We start from the raw sequence: 23344 nt of genomic DNA on the forward strand, positions 1-23344 counted from the left end.
AAAACACAAAGGTGGTCTCATAATTTGTACCACCACTGTATGCTCATAAAAAAACTGATGCTGACTGAAAAATACATTACCAAAATAAAAATGTAAAATCATAAAAATCACATTTTGCTTGGTAAAAATGTGATTAAGATGCGATATACACTTAAATCTAAAACAGTGTTTGAGTAGGTTCACTCTAAATTTTTTTGTAAACAGATGTTCTGAGGGTAGTTTTGTCAAAACTAAGATTGGTGTAGCTTCTGATGTTATTAACCTTAAACTTTTGGTGGCTAGGCGGTAGGCATATAGTTGTTGGAAGGACTGCAATTCTAAAACGCCACTGAGTTTCATAGCTGATTTCACTATCCTTTGTAATATCTTCTTAGAGTCATTGGTGAGATGGGTGAAGACAACTACCAGATGGTAAGTCAGAAAACTTTTGATAAAAGATTTATAGCATGTTGTGATGAAACTAGCGTTGATACCCAGATGTCGCAGTTTACTCAATATGTAGTCTTTTGCCAGCTTTGGATACAAACTTTTCAGTGTTGGCTTTAAAGTCTAGTTTCTGGTTCAGAACTGTGCCAAGATAGGTGAATTCTGACATCTGCTCAATAGTCGAGTTGTTTATGACTAGATTGTGGACGGCAGGGTTATCACAACAGTTACTGAAGATTAACTCTTTAGTTTTTTTAGAGTTTGGCAGAAGGCCATTGTCAGCACACCAGTTACTGAGATTATCTGCTTCATCCTGGAGGTTTGATGTTTGCGTTGCTGTAAGGAACTCTAGGACCACCATATCGTCAGCATATTTGATGTAAATGATGTTATCGTGTTGACATGGCATGTCCGAGAAGTAGAACGAGAACATCACAAGACTGATGAAACACCTCTGAAGTGTTCCTGTTGAGGATTTCATTATGGCTGATGTATTTTCAAAGGTCTTAACTGTTTGTGTTTGGTTGGTTAAAAAGCTGTACAGCAAGTTGATTATGTTCAGATGAATGCCAGGCTGGGAAACCATTTTCTTCCTTGACAGCACTAGACTGATGGTGTTAAGAGCGCTTGAGTAGTCAATAAAGAGAGGGCGCACAAAGTTCTTAGCATTCTTATCCAGATGTTTGTTTACCATGTCTATAAGTACAATCAGAGCATCTTCGGTGGATCGGTTTGGCTTGTATGCAAACTGGCTCTCATCAGTGAGTAGTGATGTTATGTGACTACTAACTAGCCTCTCCAGACATTTAGCTGGAATGGAGGTTAATGCAGCTGGTCAAAAGTCTTTAGGCGCTATCGCACTTTCCCACTTTGAAGTCGATGTTGCACACTTGCGAGCTAATAATTGAAGCTTTTCAGACATGGGAAAGTCCCTTTGGCTACCGCCATGTTGAAGATTTTAGTAAATGGATGTGCTAACGTTGTTGCAGTCAGTTTCATGAGCAAGACTGGAATGCTGTCTGGACTCGGGCTTTTGTTCACTTGTACATTTTCAATGACAGCATATACTTCCTCAAGAGAAAAGAAATCTTCACATAACATTAGATCAGGGAGATTAGGCAAATCATTATGCTTCTCAAATCTGGTATAAAACTTATTCAAAACATCAGCATCCAGTGAGCACTTCTGAGACATGTGTTTTAGTTTCAAAATAGATTTTAGATTAGACCTTAATATAATCATCCTTATATTAAGAAATGAACTTTCTCAATGGTATAATAAGACACTTAAACCAAGTTCCACAAAAGTATTAGCTAAAAGACCATGCAATAATAATGCCTTACCCATAGCAAAGTTGTTTAGCTAGCTGATTGAATAGTTGGCTACATGGGTATGAGAACAATAATTTATGTTTGTCCTTGACCCGTGTTCTGGGTAGTGAAGCATATGAAACAATTACAAATTATTCAACAATGAAATTAATTTTAATAAAAATGAAGTGGTCTGTATTGCAACCATCAAAATATTCAGACATTGCCCTTATTCTACCTCCATTGACAATACAGAAGGTAAACTATACTCCATTTTATGGTCTCTTTTGTTTCGAGCAAACAAAAAAGAAATTATTAACATGGGAAGGCGAAAGTTTTGGAACAAGACTTAAAAGATAGAACCGTATGCAGTGAACCATCAGATTGACTCATAACTATTTTATATCACTGTTTTACATAAGACATTTTGTATGCTGCATGTGTGAATAAACTCGCATAGTCAATTTTTCAAGGAATTGTTGCCTAAGATAGTGAACAGGTAAAAAAGATGTGCAGCTGTGACAGCAATGAGGTAACAGCAAGGAGGTGACAGCAATGAGGTGACAGCAATGAGGTGACAGCAATGAGGTGACAGCAATGAGGTGACAGCAATGAGGTGACAGCAATGAGATGACAGCAATGAGGTGACAGCAATGAGGTGACAGCAATGAGGTGACAGCAACAATGTACCCAGGCACCACAGTACTGTTTTGAATATATTAAGTTTACATAATATTCACGGACATTCATATCTATGCAACTCCTTTTGGTATATTAACTAGATTTCTTACCTGTGAGGGCCCCAGTATATCCAGCATTGTAATCACATGAAACTTCATTTTTTCTATAGTCGATTCTCCCGTCTGTATACAAATCGTTTGCATCTGGTCCCCCGACTAATGCCCCATAAAGAGTGTTAGGATTGTCAACGTCGTCATTGAAGTCCTCCCAGTCACACGTGGGGTCGTCTTCTGGCAGCGGACAAGACGTATGTAAATGGTAATCAAAATTACCACAGAAAATTAACACTTGTAGCTACACATGAGAGAAAGTCATGACTTGTGGGTCCAACATTTTTTACTCATAAGTGTAAAAATCTAAGGCAAACAAACTACTTTTACTAGCCAATTAATATTAAAATAATTTGTTTTTGCTGACCATAATGTTAATAAAAATGGAGCTGAGTCAGCAAAATCAGCGATAAGCTTTAAACCAAATTATTGACTCACTACAGAAAATAAATCTGCATATTCATGATATGGGCACTGCCCGTTCTCTAAGGGAAAAAAACAATTATAGTTCGAGCGCTAAGGCTACATTGAAGGTTCAAGCACTAAAGCTAGATTACTTTTATATTTACTGTTCACTAATTTATAGAGACTTTATGGTGTAATAGAATATCACTACCTTCACTCTTACAGATATACATATTATAAACTTGTTCATTACTGATATCCAACTAGATGCATAATACAACAAGTTGCACATGGTTCAAGCCAGTAACATACAATCAAATGTGTCACAGCACTGATCTCTAGATCAATAGTTATTATTGAGCATTCATTTTTAGCTGGAGATATGAAGATATAAAATCACAAGTTTTACTATTTTTCCTCAAATGATTATTTCTATAGCAAACTTTTGAGTTTAGCGAATGTCATAAAGTCATTTTTAGGTTATTTGGGTCACTTTTAAGTAAAGAACATGAAAATAAAAAATGTTTTTATCGACTAATAACAAAGTGCTTTGAGATAATTTTCAAATTAGTTTTTTATGGCCGAAATATATTTATCATACATAATCTTTACACAGTTTTATCTGACACGGAGACAGCTCTGCAAAAAAACTTTATTTGCTTCACCTAAGTATCTGTTTGTGTTACAGCCTTTTAGTGTTGGCCTAGCTCTCAACTTTTTCAATCTGCTGGTAAATGAAGCTTTGAAGAATTCAGGGCTATTGTTTAGTGACTTTGCAATAGTATTATTACTAATCTGGGTAACATGTGCTCATCTTCTCAGAAGCTTGTACAGTATTGTAGCTGAGCCAGTTAATATGTATTTGACTGCTTCTATGCTTCAATTTAACACCAATATGTGTTACCGAGTAACAAACCTAATAATCTAAAATAGTTTATATTACATGAATGGTGAGGCCATCTACAATGTATGTCACAGCTAATGGCTTTCTAAGTAAATAATCGCTTAATTTGTTAGAGAGAAAATAATATTTTGCTCATCCGGCCAGATTAGCTTATTTTTTACTAGTCCAGTGTATTCAGACAGTAATGAGACATGGTGGAAAGCCACCCAATAACTGCAGCTTCATTTCGAAATAGCGTTATAGCCTGGGGAATTATTTTACCACCCATCTTTGACAGAACACTTTTCCAATTTGGAAACCAGTATGACAGGCAAGATGATAATCTTTATAGTCTTGGGTACAAAAAAATACATAACCTGCACAGAGAAGTGCCCATATACATGTATCTGCTTACGATGCTCTGTGATGTGCTCGCTTTGGTGACGAGCTGTCGAAACCGACAACATAACTCCTTCCACCATCGACAAGTCCCAGCATATAATCAATCTGACTCTTAGCAAAATTTCTGTACGTCTGCTCATTGATGCCTTCGCTAGCAGCAAGCAGTGAAAGGAATGCTGCGTTCGCTGCATACCGATTGCTTCCCCATTCTAAGCGAAAAGCTAAACCAAGAGGAGTGTATGGTACATCATTTCCAGGAAGCCAGCCTCCAATGAACGTCTCCAGATTGCCACTGAATCGGCTGTCTTGCAGTTGATGGTAGAGTAGGAACTAGAATAAATGGATAGATGCTAGTATAATTAGATCTGTATATTAGGTATATATTTATCAAACAAAAGATGGAAGTTTCTTCGCAATTTCATTCCATGTATGTATTTTAAATTCATTATAGTGTGCACATTTCATCACAAAACATGCCTAATTCAAAAAGTATTCGTAATAAAAGTATTCATGCAACTAACTCATGCATTACTCGTAGAGAACTCAATTGTCCATTACTAACTGATGTGGACAGCCTCTACAAACTACATCTTGCAATATGTTGTAGACAGCAAACTTTGTGTAAAAAGGCTTATATCAGCAACAAATTTATAATGAAAGTATTTGCCATATTTTCAACTTACGTTTACCAGGCCTCGTTTGTCATCCCAGTCAAGGGCCCACATATATCTTTCAGAATCATCCTTGAGATAGTTTTGAGACTCTGTGAGGTAGGTTGTCTCTTCACTAGTTTTCTGATGAGCTAAGGCTAGCCAGGCTGCTGCATGCGCCATCTCATCTTCCCACAAACTCGATCTGGTAATCAGCAGAGAAACTCCTAATATAATGACATTCTAGTATCATAGACCAGATATATGTTCCCGATTCCAATATCCACACTGTGAATGAATTGTGTAAGTTGAACCTTTATTCGCCACTTTTTTAAACTTTCACTAATTTGCTATATTATGGTAAAGTTATTAGTATTGAACATAACAACAAATAAATACCATTATAATAACAGAACTATAACATATTCAAAATGTAGGCACGCCATACCTAGCAATAATTGCTATCGATATATGTATTCAGTAGATGTGAAATTATTTTTTCTAAAAAGCTGAAGCAAAGACCTGAAAACATAAAATAGTGCTCAATCAGTATTCTAACAGCTAGGAGTTGTCTTCTTTTCATTTTGAATAAAATCGCTCGTGATAGAATAATGATCTGATTATATTTTCAGAAAGAATGCACAGTTGAATACCTACGGATAATGTTTAGCTCCCTCTGGCAGAGCAGTATTATATGTGTCTTCATTACTCTTAGCGAGCTGATAGAGAGAAGTGGCATTGTTAAGCAGGTGATTGTTATAATCTGGGTCTGAAACAGAGAAAATGATTACTGTACATAGCTTTTGATTCATCTGATTCCAACCAATATGTAACCTCTAAAATGCTTATCAAATGATCTTACTGGTTGTGTGTACTTTTACTGAAGATTTTCTAGCAATTCTCCTAAATTTTTTGACATTAATCTTTAGTTTTAGTGTTAGCCCTGACTGATTGGGTAAATTTAGTCACTTTTAAATGATGTATAATTAACACAGTTTTAGTTAATTTTTATCTAACTTTCCAATGTGTTACTCCCTTTAGTTTTTATAAGTAATAATTTAAAAACGTTGATAATATTAAAAACAACAAAGTAAATCGAAGTATACAAAAAAGAACCTGAGCTACCACATGTTACAATATTTTTAAAAGGCACTTCCCAAACAAGCAAGGTGTGTCTCCCAGAGTGCAAACATGGAAATACTTACTGACAACTTTAAACCTTGAAGGTTGACTTGCAACAAAACTCACATTGCAGTTATTCAGTATCAAAAGGTTCGCCATGTCTTATTCTGCTGTGTTGTAGGTGCAAAATATGTGGGAATGTGATCACAAGATTTTAAAAGCTCAAAAACGAACAGTTAAACGCAGCCATGACAAAGCCGCCGCAGATAAGAATCATTTTATTTCTCTGACGTAGTCATTACATTTGGTTATTTTTTTGTCACGTGATGTGCTCACATAAATTGAAAAGCCAATAAAAGGCTCAATATAAAACTTCTCGTAGCACTAAATTATGACAAACACTTCGGGTTTTACCGAAGACTCCGTATCAAGTATAGATGCTCGCTCCTTCACAGTTTTGTTTCGGCTTGGTCTAATCGTCTAGTCGTAACCTGATCATGTGACCCATACTTTGCGAATAATTTCTGCAACATTTTTCGATTATCACAGGTGACCAACAGACTCAACAGACAATGATATGTACTCCTTCGAGCTAAGGCTAAAAAACTAAATAAATTTTAACGATAGGCTATAAGATATCAGTGCTGAAAGTGACAGCATTACAATGATGATGAAACAGACGCGTAAGAACAATAGACATGGTTTTATTGAATGCGTGAAGTGTAATTGTAAAAACATTTCGACGAATGAGGCTGCATGAAAGTGTAAACAGAAGCCATCTTGTACAACTACATCCCATTTGAGCCGTTTTGGAAAAAGATTCTAATCTACGGCGGTCTCTTGATGGGGCGATTAACTGTTGGTTTTTGAGCTTTTAAGAGCTTGTAATCACATTTCCACATATTTTGCACCTACAGCACAGCAGAGTAAGACATAGTGAATCTTTTGATACCAAATAACTATAATGTGAATTCTGTTGCAAGTCTACCTTTAACCATATCCTAAGAGTTTCACAGAATCAGTAAAACATTGCCTTACACAAACATAAACCATCTAGCTAGCCTGCGATCAGAATGCATAGTGAGTGGGAGTATCCAAGCTCACCGGAAGTCTTAAATAAGATTGATCCAGCAGCAAGGGCTGCCGCAGTCTCTCCCATAACATCAGCCCCTCCACTCGTATTGGCTCCAGCACCCAGGACATAACTCGGCCTTGCGATGTTCTGCTCATCCATCTCCTCAGGTCTGCCCCAGTGAGCATGATCGATGGTGCCACTTCCAACCTGATCAAATGTCTTTATGAATATGTTTATTAATTGATTTGTGTTAGAAAGTAAATAATATAGATGGTTGACAAGAATAAACATATTTGTATATAATAATATTTTCATATATAAAAGAGGTATATACATACATGATACATACATGTATATACATACATGACATACATACATCACGTATATATCATGACCACTAAAAAACACTTCACTACAAATTGTTTTATGTGGTGTGAACAAAAGAGTTGTTAAAATTTATTTCACTCCCACAATTGACAGGTCTGTGTTTTTACTAAAAAGCAGCTCTTCAGTTTTTGCCTACACTTTGCTTTTTGGCCTTGCTTCTTGGAGGCTTGCCAGATTTTTTTGGGTGAGGCAGTTGTCTTTGCGTTTGTATATATTTACAAATATATATGTATATGTATGTACAATGTAGATATGTATGTATGTATAATATATATAGTATATATATAGTAACTAGATATATATATACTATATATATAGTAACTAAAAGCAGGTGCAAAAGCATATAAAAAGAGAACTCTACACTAAGAACCTAAAAGATAATTAGTGGAGTATGAAATATTTGAAAAATATTACGGAGAAAGCAAACTTTTAGTAATTGCGCTACAAATTTGTTTTGTGCGATGCACTCATCAAATGCGTTTGTACTAAAATGAAATGATTTACCGAACGTGTCCAAATGTTAGAAATGGGCTATATATATATATATATATATACATACATAAGTAAAAGCGTAATGATAAAATCGGAGCCAGTTACAATCAATAAAACAGACTATAACTTCAGATAAAACACTTTATTACTATTAGTTTCTTGCTTGGTAAAAGCAATTTTCAGATAAAGTGTTAGCACCAGTTTTGGTAACTTATATACAGCTGAAACTATTGAAATTACTAAAACTTCATAGCTGGAAGATTATAGATTCATAGAAGCATTAGGTTTTAAAAATGGACAGTAGAAACTTGTTAGCGTGTCTGCAGACTCTGACGAGTTCAGTGCATTTGTTTAATGAACCAAGGTGTGGCCTGTATAAAATATAAAAATTTTCTTGTAGACACAAGGTACAGTTTTTTTAGCCTTTGGCCAGCGGTATGGACTGCTCCAGTATTCTCCAGTTGATGGAATAGTTAGTGTTTGAATCCTTCAATCACAAAAGTCAAAGAAAAGTCATAATAATCAAATTAAGAATATGAGAAATAGCTATAATACACTTTAATAGTTTTGTAAGCTATTTTGAGCAAACTTAGCACAAGGTAAGATATACCTATGCATGAAATATAATTCAAGAAATATTACGTGTATTACCAGAGAAATAAACATGAAACTTATTAGTTAAGTTGTCAAGTCACTTGCTTTCAAGGTTTTAGAAATTCTTGTGAAAAGGAAAAATCTACAAAACAGCATTTTAATCCATGTCCGGCCTCAACAGAACATTAACCATGAAAGGTAAAAAAGTTGCTTATTTATTTTTATACTTGCCATTATAAATGCATAATGCCTGCATAATACGTATCTATATTTTTATATTACTTCTATAACCCTGCATTTTAGGTAGCGATGCTGTTATATTGTACTAATAATTTTTTGGGAAAATAAAATATTTTATAATAATTTGAAGGTTTTGTTTATGTTTAAACATCCCAGCTATTCAAGCATACAAGTGTAAACTTACATTTAGTCTATAGGTATATACTCGCTTTTTTGTCATCAGCATGATGCTAGGAGTACTATATTCATGCTGTAATCTAATAGTTGTCATTACATCTTGACAATGTTTGAAACAGTAGTGTTTTGTTCAAGATTTTGTAGGAAGTCAAGCTATTAATTGATAAGTTTTAAATTTAATCAGCCCAAAGCCTTTTACAACTGTCTAAACATCTAATCTACAACTCAGTCAAGCAAAACACCAACATTATTAATTGTAGCAACTGAATATCAAATACAAAATGCATAAAGTAGGTTTAGAATAATTTATATTTTGATTACAAAAAACTAGTAGATTGTCTTCTTAAGGAGCAATGGCCAAACTTAATGCTATTACAGAACAAATCAATTAAACAGGAGGACTGAGCATTTTTCATTATAAAATTCATAGAAACCCTGTACATTAGCAAAGATACTTAACCGAATAAAAGCAGGTTTTGAGACAATTATATTGTAGAGGTACTTTTTGTACCACTCAATTTGGCCATATTTACATGTACACGTGAAGTTAATTTTTTATACATTTTTAGCAAGATATTCAGTTTTCAGTTTTGGCATGATGACTGCATCAAAGTTGAATTTAAAATACCAAGCAATCTGCTACTGACATTGCGCTTTTCTGTAAAAAGGCGTGAGAAAATATGCTATTACTTTCCAAGAAACCTACAAACTTACCGTAAATAAAACTAAAAATAAATAGGGAAGTTATTATTAGCTAAATGAGACTGTGAACTTCTTTCTAGAGCAAAAATATCACATCTGTGTTCACTGGGTCTATCGGCAATGTAAATGTTTCTAGAGGCACATAGATTAAGTGATCTACAGAAAATAATTCAAATACATATTTGCCCCCCAGTTACGTTTACAATTCTGATCTTGCCACTCGAAGAGTGGTAAGAACGCATTACATGTTGTAACTTGTGACTGTGAAACTAAGAATGGTTGGACTCGCTTTATTACCCAAATACATACATGAAGGCTACTTCTAGTGAAAGCTTTTTTACCGTTGTGTTGGATTCATTAATTATCCAACAAAAGTAGTTTAGGAGTCTCAATGCTAAAGCATTCATAGCAATCCAGTAGCAAGTAACTGTATTCAATATTTCTCTCAAGTGAAGTGTATCATTAATACCTATGTTTATTTGTGAAACCCACTGAAGAAAACTCTCTAAAGTTACAAGAAAATTGATTCACACACAGATAGTCTAAAAGCATGCATGCAGTCCACTAGTTGGCGCTGGCCATAGACATAAATGTACGCTGTTTGTTACTCTACCTGTGCGTAAAATCTATCCGTCAATTGATGGCACTTCATGAAGTAATCGAGTGGCCATCTGATTTGTCGGAGTCCCTCATCATATTGTCCAATCATCTGGTAGGCATCGCCAAAAAATATCAAGCCATGTAAAAGCATGGTCGTTGCTGAAGACATTGGTAAACCAAATTTTACGTGGTCACCAGCTGAAATCACCATTCCAAAATGATCATTAACAATCAAAGTATGGATCTTAATTGCGTAGTTAGTCATATGCTCTGAACAAGTTACGAGATATGGTTTTGTTTTCCTGAGGCCAACCATGACTTCCTTAGAATAATAATTTTATTTGTTAAATTATACAAAACACATCTGCAGTTTCAAGTTTCTTTTTTTGATTTAATATCTTTCAGTGCTTTATGATGATGTATCTCCTCTGACATTATGCTAATACTTCTGCTTGTCTTTGCTATTTTAGGCAATTGTTAAAACTAAAAAAATCGCTATATACGCATAGATTTGTAGATATCTATGTGTATATACCTACAAAATAATTATACATGTATATACCTATGCATATACTTATCATAAAACTCTGATCACTTGTAACACCCAATTTATGATACTGACAGTCTACCAACTTTACCAATCTGACCACCATATGGAATTGTAGAATAAACTTTACTATAACAAGAGTTGTGTTCCCTGACGTAAAAAAAATTTTATGTGATGAAAGAGTTGTAAGAGCAGACTGCGAGAGTGTCATGTGTTACTTATGGTTTGCTTAGTGTGAAATAGGAGGCTTACTGCCAGCAACGTCATTGCAATGCCTTCGCTTAATGACAATTGCCTTTAAAGGAATGCGTTCGTGGATTGTTTTCATAAAAGCTATGTAGCAAATTGCGTTAAGAATAAAAAAATTATTTCAAGACACTGAAAATAGGTTTTTGACAACTTTTTAACTGCGCAGCAACATGTACCAAAAAGCTGGTATTTAGCGACATATTAACAGCTTGTTAACAGCAAAAAGCTGGCATTATGAGACATGTGACAAGTGGTTTTTATCAGATGAAACATAGCATGCCACTTGCACCAAGCATTACATACGAGCTTACATCAGGTGACATGGTACAAGTGATTTGTATCAGTTGACACATTGCATGCCACTTATACCAGGCTGTGCACAGTGACTGGCTTACACCAGGTGGAGTGTGACATATGATTTGTATCAGGTGAAATATAACAATGGCTTTTATGCATATCAAATGACATGACAACTAATTTGAATCAGGTTGCATGTAGCAGTGACAGATTAAGTGATATTTGATCCAAGTGAATTGAATGTTAATATGTGACATGTGACATATGACATACAGCAGAAGAAATGCAGCATTCTAAAGCAGGTACTCCTTTAACTGTTACAACCTATAAGCATTTGATTATGCATAATATAAAATTTGAGTGACTGGCACATGAGGCTGTTTAAGCAAAAACTGACTCACCATTGTGCCAGCCTCCACTCAGGTCAAGGCCAACATCACTGCCATCATTTTCTGATGAATCGCCTCTCCAGGCGATTCTGTTATCGGCAGGAAGAACTCCTGATCGTTGAGCCTCATAGAAAAGGAAGGAGTACTCAATGGCCAAAGTATAGCTAGAGTCTACAAAAAAAGACTGCTATGCAAAAAAGAGCTCAAAAACACAGTAAATGCAAAAATTATTAGAAGCTTTTAAACTTTATGTACCAACCGTAAGTAACTGTTGTTGTTGCTGGGGTGGTTGTAGAAGTTGTGGGAGTGGTGGTAGTTGTAGGAGTGGCAGTAGCTGTAGGAGTAGTGGTAGTTGTGGAGGTGGTGGTAGTCGTAAGAGAGGTGGTAGTTGTGGGAGTGATGGTATTTGTGGGAGTGGTAGTAGTTGTTGCAGTGGCGGTAGTTGTAGGAGTGGTGATAGTTGTGGAAGTGGGAGTAGTCGTAGGAGTAATAGCAGCTGTAGGAGTAGTGGTAGTTGTGAGAGTGGTGGTAGTCGTAGGAGTGGTGGTAGTTGTGGGAGTGGGGGTAGTTGTAGGAATGGTGGTAGCTGTAGGAGTAGTGGTAGTTGTTGGAGCGGTGGTAGATGTAGGAGTAGTGGTATTTGTAGGAGTGGTGGTAGTTGTGGGAGTGGTGGTAGCTGTGGGAGTGGTGGTAGCTGTAGGAGTAGTAGTAGTTGTGGAAGTGGTGGTAGTCGTAAGAGAGGTGGTAGTTGAGAGAGTGATGGTATTTGTGGGAGTGGTATTAGTTGTGGCAGAGGCGGTAGTTGTAGGAGTGGTGATAGTTGTGGAAGTGGGAGTAGTCGTAGGAGTAGTAGTAGCTGTAGGAGTAGTGGTAGTTGTGGAAGTGGTGTTAGTCATAAGAGTGGTGGTAGTTATGGGAGTGGTGGTAGTTGTAGGAGTGGTGGTAGTTGTAGGAGTGGTGGTAGTTATGGGAGTGGTGGTAGTCATAAGAGTGGTGGTAGTTGTCGGAGGGCTGGTAGTTATGGGAGTGATGGTAGTTGTAGGAGTGGTAGTAGTTGTAGGAATGGTGGTAGTTGTAGTAATGGTAGAAGTTGTGGGAGTGGTAGTAGTCGTAAGAGTGGGTGTAGTTGTAGGAATGGGGGTAGTTGTAGGAGTGGTGGTAGTTGTGAGAGTGGTGATAGTTGTAGGAGTGGCGGTAGTTATGGTAGTGGTGGTAGTTGTGGGAGTAGTGGTAGTTGCAGGAGTGGTGGTAGGTGCAGGAGTGGTAGTGGTAGTGTTAGAATTGGTGGTAGCTGTGGAAGTGGTGTTAGTCATAAGAGTGGTGGTAGTTATGGGAGTGATGGTAGTTGTAGGAGTGGTAGTAGTTGTAGGAATTGTGGTAGTTGTAGTAATGGTAGTAGTTGTGGGAGTGGTAGTAGTCGTAAGAGTTGGTGTAGTTGTAGGAATGGGGGTAGTTGTAGGAGTGGTGGTAGTTGTGAGAGTGGTGATAGCTGTAGGAGTGGCGGTAGTTATGGGAGTGGTGGTAGTTGTGGAAGTAGTGGTAGTTGCAGGAGTGGTGGTAGGTGCAGGAGTGGTAGTGGTAGTTGTAGGAGTGGTGGTAGCTGTGGAAGTGGTGTTAGTCATAAGAGTGGTGGTAGTTATGGGAGTGGTAGTAGTTGTAGGAGTGGTGGAACTTGTAGGATTGGTGGTAGTCATAGGAGGAGTGGTAGTTGTAGGAGTGGCGGTAGTTGTAAGAGTGGTGGTAGTTGCAGTAGTGGTGATAGTCGTAAGAGAGGTGGTAGTTGTAGGAGTGGTGGTAGTTGTAAAAGTGGTGTTAATTGTGGGAGTGGTGGTTGTTATGGGAGTGGTGGTAGTTGGGCGAGTGGTGGTAGTTGTTGGAGTGGTTGTAGTTGTGGAGTAGTGCTAGCTGTGGGAGTGGTGTTGGTCGTAAGAGTGGTGTTCGTTGTAGGAGTGGTGGTAGTTGTGGGAGTGATGGTAGTTGCGGGAGTGGTGGAACTTGTAGGATTGTTGGTAGTCATAGGAAAAGTGGTAGTTGTAGGAGTGGCGGTAGTTGTAAAAGTAGTGGTAGTTGCGGTAGTGGTGGTAGTCGTAAGAGTGGTGGTAGTTGTAGGAGTGGTGGTAGTTGTAAGAGTGGTGTTAATTGTGGGAGTGGTGGTATTTGTGGGAGTGGTGGTTGTTGCAGGAGGGGTAGCGGCATTTGTGGCAATGGTGATAGTTGCAGAAGTGGTGGTATTTTTAGGAGTAGTGGGAGTTATGGAAGTGGTAGTAGTTGTGGGAGTAGTGGTAGTCGCATAGTCATAGGTTATCTTGAAGCACGGGGACAATCCATTGAGATTGCAAATTTTAAACCTAAAATATGTATAATTATCTGATCATGAGATCACAACAGATGGGCAAAAAACAACTACATATCAGTAAAATGCTTAAAAACTTGCTCTCATACTTACCTCTACAGGAACATTACCATTTCCTGTTCATTTCAGGCCAATTTATTACAAGAATATTTTAACCAGCATAACTGGTCAATAAATCTGAATTAGGGCTATAAATCCATGGAACGTGTTCAAACCTAAAGATTTTGGAACAAATACACAATGAATGTTGCCAACTCTGACTCAAATTTTGCTCATAAAGTCAACCATACTTAACTGAGCTCATCTGCGTTTAAACCCGCTAAATTACAGATGTTATGCTTGATGACTGGTTGAAACAGGTGATAGGCAGCTTTACAAAAAATACTAAAAAGCTATAGCGATGACCTAAGAAGTTTTTCCATGATAGTACTTGTCTAATCAGAAAGCATAATATAAACAAATATACAAGTATATTGTCTCTCCAAACTATATATATGCAAACAAAATAAAACATATAAGCTAAGATGCAAGTATATACAAGTTCTGTCCAATGCTGTTACATTTCAGATTTCTACAGCTTGCCTCTTTTGGAAAAGATGTGAATAAATACTGATTCCAAGGATTGTCACTCGTGACAAACATGCTCTTGAGCAAACAATGCTTTATTTGGTGACTAAAAATGTTTAGATTTAAATGAATTAAGAAAAACTTTGGCTCCGAGGCTTTGCTATTTGCACATGCATTGGAAACATAACTGAGTAAGTCGTTGTCCAAAGTGAGTTGATGACATGTTTAACACAGTTAGCAATCATTATATCTGTCTTTATCTTTTATATTACTACATGTAACATTAGAAAGTAAAATACTTGCATAAGGTTTACTTAAATCATATGATATCAGATCACAGAGTTACCTCAAACCTGTATTAGTTTATAAAACAACGCCCACAGACTGCTTGAATTCTCATGAATTGAAATTATTATCAGTATAGATAATATATGCTCGTGTATGAATGAATGATGCAAATAGAATATAGTTTAACTAAACACTGGATTATTGTATAGACTATAAAATTTGTTGAACATTATTAGACTTATTACTATAAATTTAATAATATTTATTATTCTACCGGCAATTGGCGTTCAGCGCTAATAAAGCCAAGAAAATATGTTGGCACTTTTGACAAGTTGCCATGGTAACAATACAATTATGATGGATCCGTGATAACAATAGTAAACAGAAAATTATTAAATTAATCTAGATGTTGGTGAATGGTTCAAATAGTAGAAATAAGCTTATCTGGAGTTGTCTAATTCTACATGGTTTAGACTCACATCTTTCGATGAATGCAATGTGCATAGAATGAAACGTACAGTAGTAGTCTCTGCTTACTTGACGGTAAACTTCAGACGAATTATATCTCCTGCTGCCATAACTCCTTCTCCGTCCTTATTGGTCAAGCTGTATACCTTATTGCTGAGCTTTGTTGCAACAGCATCATTAGTCTGCAGAGAACTTACACATTACACTCAACTAGTGGTGAATATCTGTTACTATATACTAAGTTCAACAGAAGCTACTTTGTGCTTGTAGTACTTATGAACTAGCCAAGAACAGCTACACAATCCATTAAGTATTCACTGTATGACATGAAATAGTGACATTAAACTACATGTTACTTTTTGGTGTAGATTATGTATTCATTATTAAAGTTTGATAATAGTTAACTTACCTACAAGACACTTATTTGCACTGTCATAACAAGTGACATTAAACTACTTACCTGAACAGCCATGATAAGTGACATTGAACTGCTTACCAGAACAGCACTAACATGTGACATTGAACTACTTACCTGAACAGCACTAACAAGTGACATTGAACTACTTACCTGAACAGCACCTACAAGTGACATTGAACTACTTACATGAATAGCAGTAACAAGTCACATTGAACTACTTACCTGAACAGCACTAATAAGTGACATTGAACTACTTACCTGAACAGCACATACAAGTGACATTGAAATACTTACATGAATAGCAATAACAAGTCACATTGAACTACTTACCTGAACAGCACTAATAAGTGACATTGAACTACTTACCTGAACAGCACATACAAGTGACATTGAAATACTTACATGAATAGCAATAACAAGTCACATTGAACTACTTACCTGAACAGCACTAATAAGTGACATTGAACTACTTGCCTGAACGGCATTTACGAGTGACATTGAACTACTTACCTGAACATCCCTTACAAGTGACATTGAACTACTTACCTGAGCAGCACTAACAAGTGACATTGAACTACTTACCTGAACAGCACTTATAAGTGACATTGAACAACTTACCTGAACAGCACTAAGAAGTGACATTGAAATACTTACCTGAACAGCACTAACAAGTGACACTGAACTACTTACCTTAACAGCACTAACAAGTGACATTGAACTAATTACCTGAACAGCACTAACAAGTTACATGTACATTGAACTACTGACCTGAACAGCACTAACGAGTGAAATTAAACTACTTACCTGAACAGCACTTACAAGTGACATTGAACTGCTTACTTGAACAGCACATACAAGTAACATTGAACAACTTACCTGAACAGCACTAAGAAGTGACATTGAAATACTTACCTGAACAGCACAAACAAGTGACACTGAACTACTTACCTTAACAGCACTAACAAGTGACATTGAACTAATTACCTGAACAGCACTAACAAGTTACATGTACATTGAACTACTGACCTGAACAGCACTAACGAGTGACATTAAACTACTTACCTGAACAGCACTAACAAGTGGCATTGAACTACTTACCTGAACAGCACTTACAAGTGACATTGAACTACTTACTTGAACAGCACATACAAGTGACATTGAACTACTTACCTAAACAGCACTAGCAAGTGACATTGAACTACTTACCTGAACAGCACTAACAAGTGACATCGAACTACTTACCTGAACTTCCCTTACAAGTGACATTGAACTACTTACCTAAACAGCACTAACAAGTGACATTGAAATACTTACATGAATAACACTAACAAGTTACATTGAACTACTTACCTGAACAGCACTAATAAGTGGCATTGAACTATTCACCTGAACAGCACTTACAAGTGATATTGAACTACTTACCTGAACAGCACTAGCAAGTGACATTGAACAACTTACCTGAACAGCACTAATAAATGGCATTGAATTACTCACCTGAACAGCACTTACAAGTGATGTTGAACTACTTACCTGAAGAGCACTAACAAGTGACATTGAACAACTTACCTGAACAGCACTAACAAGTCACATTGAAATACTTACCTGAACAGCACTAACAAGTGACATTGAACTCCTTACCTTAACAGCACTAACAAGTGACATTGAACTACTCACATGAACAGCACTTACAAGTGACATTGAACTACTTACCTGAACAGCACTAACAAGTGACATTGAACTACTTACCTGAACAGCACTAACAAGTGACATTGAACTACTTACCTGAACAGCACTTACAAGTGACATTGAACTACTTACCTGAACAGCACTAACAAGTGACATTGAACTACTTACCTGAACAGCACTAACAAGTGACATTGAACTACTTACCCAAACAGCACTAACATGTGACATTGAACTACTTACCTGAGCAGCACTAACAAGTGACATTGAACTACTTACCTGAACAGCACTAACAAGTGACATTAAACTACTTACAGTACATGAACAACACCATCCAGGGACTATGGTGTAATAACCAGCAAAGCACTACAAATTCCCTATGTGGAAGTTACCAGCACAGCCCTAACAAGTAACCATGGGTTAGTTACCAGAAGCGCAACTATCATTTCCGCCATTTTAATTTGTTTAACTTTTGCCTACGATGGTTTTGTTAATACGGAGTACTGCGGCTCTGAATTCTGTAACTTCTAATATTACAAGTTGAATTTACGGTATTAGTAGTTACAGATATAGATGGATAGATAGATGGATAGATAGAAAGAGCTCACTCGTAAACACTTGGTTCTGTGGGTGAACGTAAGTGTAGCGTTCCATCCAACAGTATCACGTGGAATTGTGAGCTTTATTCTTCCATCATAGCTTGTGAAATAGAAGTTGCGGACAGTTATCCTTCCATCACACCCATAGACCTGCTGAAACCACAAGCACACAAATACACATCTATAACAGCCTAAACAAATTTTGGCAGTTTTCCTATTAGCACGGACAAATGGGTGTTGAAAATTTACAAATGTACAGCTTGAGAAACATGCGAAATGCCAAACCAAATTGCAATATAATGAGTAGTTATGTGATTGATAAGATATGCAGTATATGCCTTTGTATGATTATTACAACACTTTGCAGAAAGTGATTAAACTGTTGAAATTTAAATGCATTTTTGCGTAATAACGAAGTGAAACACAATACAAATATCTACTATGTAAAGTGACTCATCTGCAATAGCTGCAGTGAATCTCTTCAATTTGGTGGAATAACTCCAAATAAATGGTTTTCATCTAGATTATGTGTATGGCCACAGAAAACTATACATCTATTAGAGTGAATTCTTTTGAATAATGTTAGAATAATAAAACTCATGTTGACATAGTTGCACTAGCAACTGAATTGGATTGTCAAAGTTGGTATGATACAACTCCCATAACATCACTAAAAACATGAGCAATTGTTCAGGTGTAAGTAAGCATGATATGATACAACTCCTATAACATCACTAGGAGCATGAGCAACTGTTCAGATGCAAGTAAGGCTGACATGATGTAACTCCCATAATATCACTAGAAACATGAGCAATTGTTCAGATGCAAGTAAGGCTGATATAATACAACTCCCATAACATCACTAGAAATATGAGCAATTGTTCAGATGCAAGTAAGGCTGATATGGTACAACTCCCATCACATCACTAGAAACATGAGCAATTGTTCAGATGCAAGTAAGGCTGATATGATACAACTCCCATAATATCACTAGAAATATGAGCAATTGTTCAGATGCAAGTAAGACTGATATGATACAACTCCCATAACACCACTAGAAACATGAGCAATTGTTCAGATGTAAGTAAGGCTGATATGATACAACTCCTATAATATTACTAGAAACATGAGCAATTGTTCAGATGTAAGTAAGGCTAATATGATACAACTCCCATAACATCACTAGAAACATGAGCAATTGTTCAGATGCAAGTAAGGCTGATATGACACAACTCCCATAACATCACTAGAAACATGAGCAATTGTTCAGATGTAAGTAAGGCTGATATGATACAACTCCCATAATATCACTAGAAACATGAGCAAATGTTCAGATGAAAGTAAGGCTGATATGATACAACTCCTATAACATCACTAGAAACATGAGCAATTGTTCAGATGTAAGTAAGGCTAATATGATACAACTCCCATAACATCACTAGAAACATGAGCAATTGTTCAGATGTATGTAAGACTGATATGATACAACTCCTATAACATCACTAGAAACATGAGCAATTGTTCAGATGTAAGTAAGGCTGATATGATACAACTCCCATAACATGACTAGAAACATGAGCAATTGTTCAGATGTAAATAAGGCTGATATAATACAACTCCCATAACATGACTAGAAACATGAGCAATTGTTCAGATGCAAGTAAGACTGATATGATACAACTCCCATAACATCACTAGAAACATGAGCAATTGTTCAGATGTAAGTAAGGCTGATATGATACAACTCCCATAACATCACTAAAAACATGAGCAATTGTTCAGATGTAAGTAAGACTGATATGATACAACTCCCATAACATCACTAGAAACATGAGCAATTGTTCAGATGCAAGTAAGACTGATATGATACAACTCCCATAACATCACTAGAAACATGAGCAATTGTTCAGATGTAAGTAAGGCTGATATGGTACAACTCCCATAATATCACTAGAAACATGAGCAAATGTTCAGATGTAAGTAAGGCTGATATGATACAACTCCTATAACATCACCAGAAACATGAGCAATTGTTCAGATGTAAGTAAGGCTGATATGATACAACTCCCATAACATCACTAGAAACATGAGCAATTGTTCAGATGTAAGTAAGGCTGATATGATACAACTCCTATAACATCACTAGAAACATGAGCAATTGTTCAGATGTAAGTAAGGCTAATATGATACAACTCCCATAACATCACTAGAAGCATGAGCAATTGTTCAGATGTAAGTAAGGCTGATATGATACAACTCCCATAACATCACTAGAAACATGAGCAATTGTTCAGATGCAAGTAAGGCTGATATGATACAACTCCCATAACATCACTAAAAACATGAGCAATTGTTCAGATGTAAGTAAGGCTGATATGATACAACTCCCATAACATCACTAGAAACATGAGCAATTGTTCAGATGCAAGTAAGACTGACATGATACGACTCCCATAACATCACTAGAAACATGAGCAATTGTTCAGATGCAAGTAAGACTGATATGATACAACTCCCATAACATCACTAGAAACATGAGCAATTGTTCAGATGCAAGTAAGGCTGATATGATACAACTCCCATAACATCACTAGAAACATGAGCAATTGTTCAGATGTAAGTAAGGCTGATATGATACAACTCCCATAATATCACTAGAATCATGAGCAAATGTTCAGATGTAAGTAAGGCTGATATGATACAACTCCTATAACATTACTAGAAACATGAGCAATTGTTCAGATGTAAGTAAGGCTAATATGATACAACTCCCATCACATCACTAGAAACATGAGCAATTGTTCAGATGTAAGTAAGACTGATATGATACAACCCCCATAAAATGACTAGAAACATGAGCAATTGTTCAGATGTAAGTAAGACTGATATGATACAACTCCTATAACATCACTAGAAACATGAGCAATTGTTCAGGTGCAAGTAAGCCTGATATGATACAACTCCCATAACATCACTAGAAACATGAGCAATTGTTCAGATGCAAGTAAGGCTGATATGATACAACTCCCATATCATGACTAGAAACATGAGCAATTGTTCAGATGTAAGTAAGACTGATATGATACAACTCCCATAACATCACTAGAAACATGAGCAATTGTTCAGATGCAAGTAAGACTGATATGATACAACTCCCATAACATCACTAGAAACATGAGCAAATGTTCAGATGCAAGTAAGGCTGGTATGATACAACTCCCATAACATCAATAGAAACATGAGCAATAGTTTAGATGCAAGTAAGACTGATATAATACACCAAGTTTCCCACTCCAAACAGAACATCATACTCATCCCAAATAGATCACACGTAATACTTCAAAGTAAATAAATTATTTGCTAAAAAGATTTCTCAAAATACTTTTAGAAAGACTTTGTAGACACAGATGGTAGGTATAGATAGACATATTTTTATTGCAGATGAATGTTCCTATGAAGGGTGACTGTTCCAATTGGGACAAATCATTTAGAAGGAATGCAATATACATTGTGAGTTGTCAGTGAAACCTTATCTAATAGATAGCAAATGTCTATCTCAGCAATTTATCTTCACCGAGGTTTTCAGATATGACTGAGGTAAGAACAATAATTCCTGTGTAAACTCATCAGCGTCTTATTCAACATTTTTATCTAAAAGTAAGTTTATGGTATAAACTATGACTTTGTCTTATCTGCTAGTGAAGAACTTAAGTGTAGCAAGAGAAGTCTTATGGTAGCCTGTGATCATATGTATGCGTTTGAGGTTTGTAGAGTTGGCTTAGTAACAGAATACCTGGTTTACTAGGTACTTATTTATGCTGAAAACCTCCATCTCCACATTTAACTTTAGTTAAGTTGATAGTAAAGTATTACATTATGATTACATGAACGACATCAGTACTTGTATATTTACACTCAAAAGTCATCCATGCGTCAACATGTTCAAGGTTATAGAATTAATTTCATCAGATATGATTTGGCATTGATGTTATTGTATGAAGATTCTCATGAAATAAAAGAACTTCCTGAAAACAGTGTGAGATGTAACTTATGATATGGTTCGCAACGTCAATAATATCTGCATGCCATGTTAATGATACAAAAACTGTTTAAACCCACTCAGATTTCTATTGAAACAACATTGAAAACTTTTAATAGTTTCAGAACAATAGTCAAAACCAAAGTACAGAATTATTCGCAAAATAGTAGCACAACAAAACTAGAGCCCAAATGCTATTTTCCAATCCAATAATTAAACTAAATTATGGTAAATAATTACCATGACTCTGTTAACAGCTATCCAGACAACAGCAATCAGAATATACTTCTGTACCCTGTCCATCATGTAACGAGGTGGACAGCAAACTCTGAACATCATACGATATTGAGGTTATTTGTACCTTATAGCATGCACGCCATCAAGAAAAGTCTTTCAAACCTTTCAGGCATGTGGGTAGATATGAAGGGAAGCATTTGACTTGCTTCACTGAGTTTTTAAAGAACATAAAACACGAATTCACGTGACAGCCTTATATAAGGCCAAAATCTTCTTTAAATGACGCCTATTTGTGAATTTTCACAAAATATGATGCGAACAAATTTGGGAAAATTTTTATTCTGTCAATGTACTTATGTAACCAAAAATAAACACTTCTCACTTGAAACGTGAAAAAGAGGCAATATGCACATATATATGCATTAAAGCCATAGTAAAACTAATAATAAACAGACACCTGTTAACTTGTGGCAATATAATGTATTAAAGATCACATTAGGGAAGCTGAGTAGTACTTCATACAGGTCTATAAGCAGGCCGCCATTGCTTCATCATTGACCTTGATAATTATATTTACTCGAGACAACTTAACAAACTTAGTAGTTTGTAAAAAACATAAAACACGAATTCACGTGACAGCCTTATATAAGGTCATAATCCTCTCTAAATGATGCCTATTTGTGTATTTTCACAAAATATGATACTAACAAATCGTGGGAAATTATTAGTCAGTCAATGTACTTGCATAACCAAAAAATAAACACTTCTCACTTAGAATGTGAAAAGTAGGCAATATGCACATATTGATGCATCGAAGCCATTATAAAACTAATAATAGACAAACACCTGTTAACTTGTGGCAATATAAGTTATTAAAGATCACATTAGGAAGCTACATAGTAGTTCATACCGGTCTATAAGCAGGCGCCATTGCATCATTATTGGCCTTGATAA

General features: G+C 36.1%; 2 protein-coding genes across 2 annotated transcripts in view; both read right to left on the bottom strand.

Annotated features, from left to right (window-relative positions):
- LOC137405339 (uncharacterized) overlaps window positions 1–23344 on the bottom strand; it is a 51360-nt gene that overhangs the window by 2169 nt on the left and 25847 nt on the right. The window lies entirely within an intron of this gene.
- Window positions 488–15886, bottom strand: LOC137385397 (uncharacterized). The gene is given in 12 exon segments (XM_068071850.1): window positions 488–1236; window positions 2528–2707; window positions 4274–4547; window positions 4901–5072; window positions 5525–5636; window positions 7094–7271; window positions 10270–10454; window positions 11751–11909; window positions 11998–13629; window positions 13632–14086; window positions 15484–15596; window positions 15875–15886. Coding segments are annotated over 12 exon segments (4221 nt in total).

The sequence above is a fragment of the Watersipora subatra genome, chromosome 1, assembly GCF_963576615.1.
Source record: "Watersipora subatra chromosome 1, tzWatSuba1.1, whole genome shotgun sequence".
Taxonomy (NCBI): Eukaryota; Metazoa; Bryozoa; class Gymnolaemata; order Cheilostomatida; family Watersiporidae; genus Watersipora; species Watersipora subatra.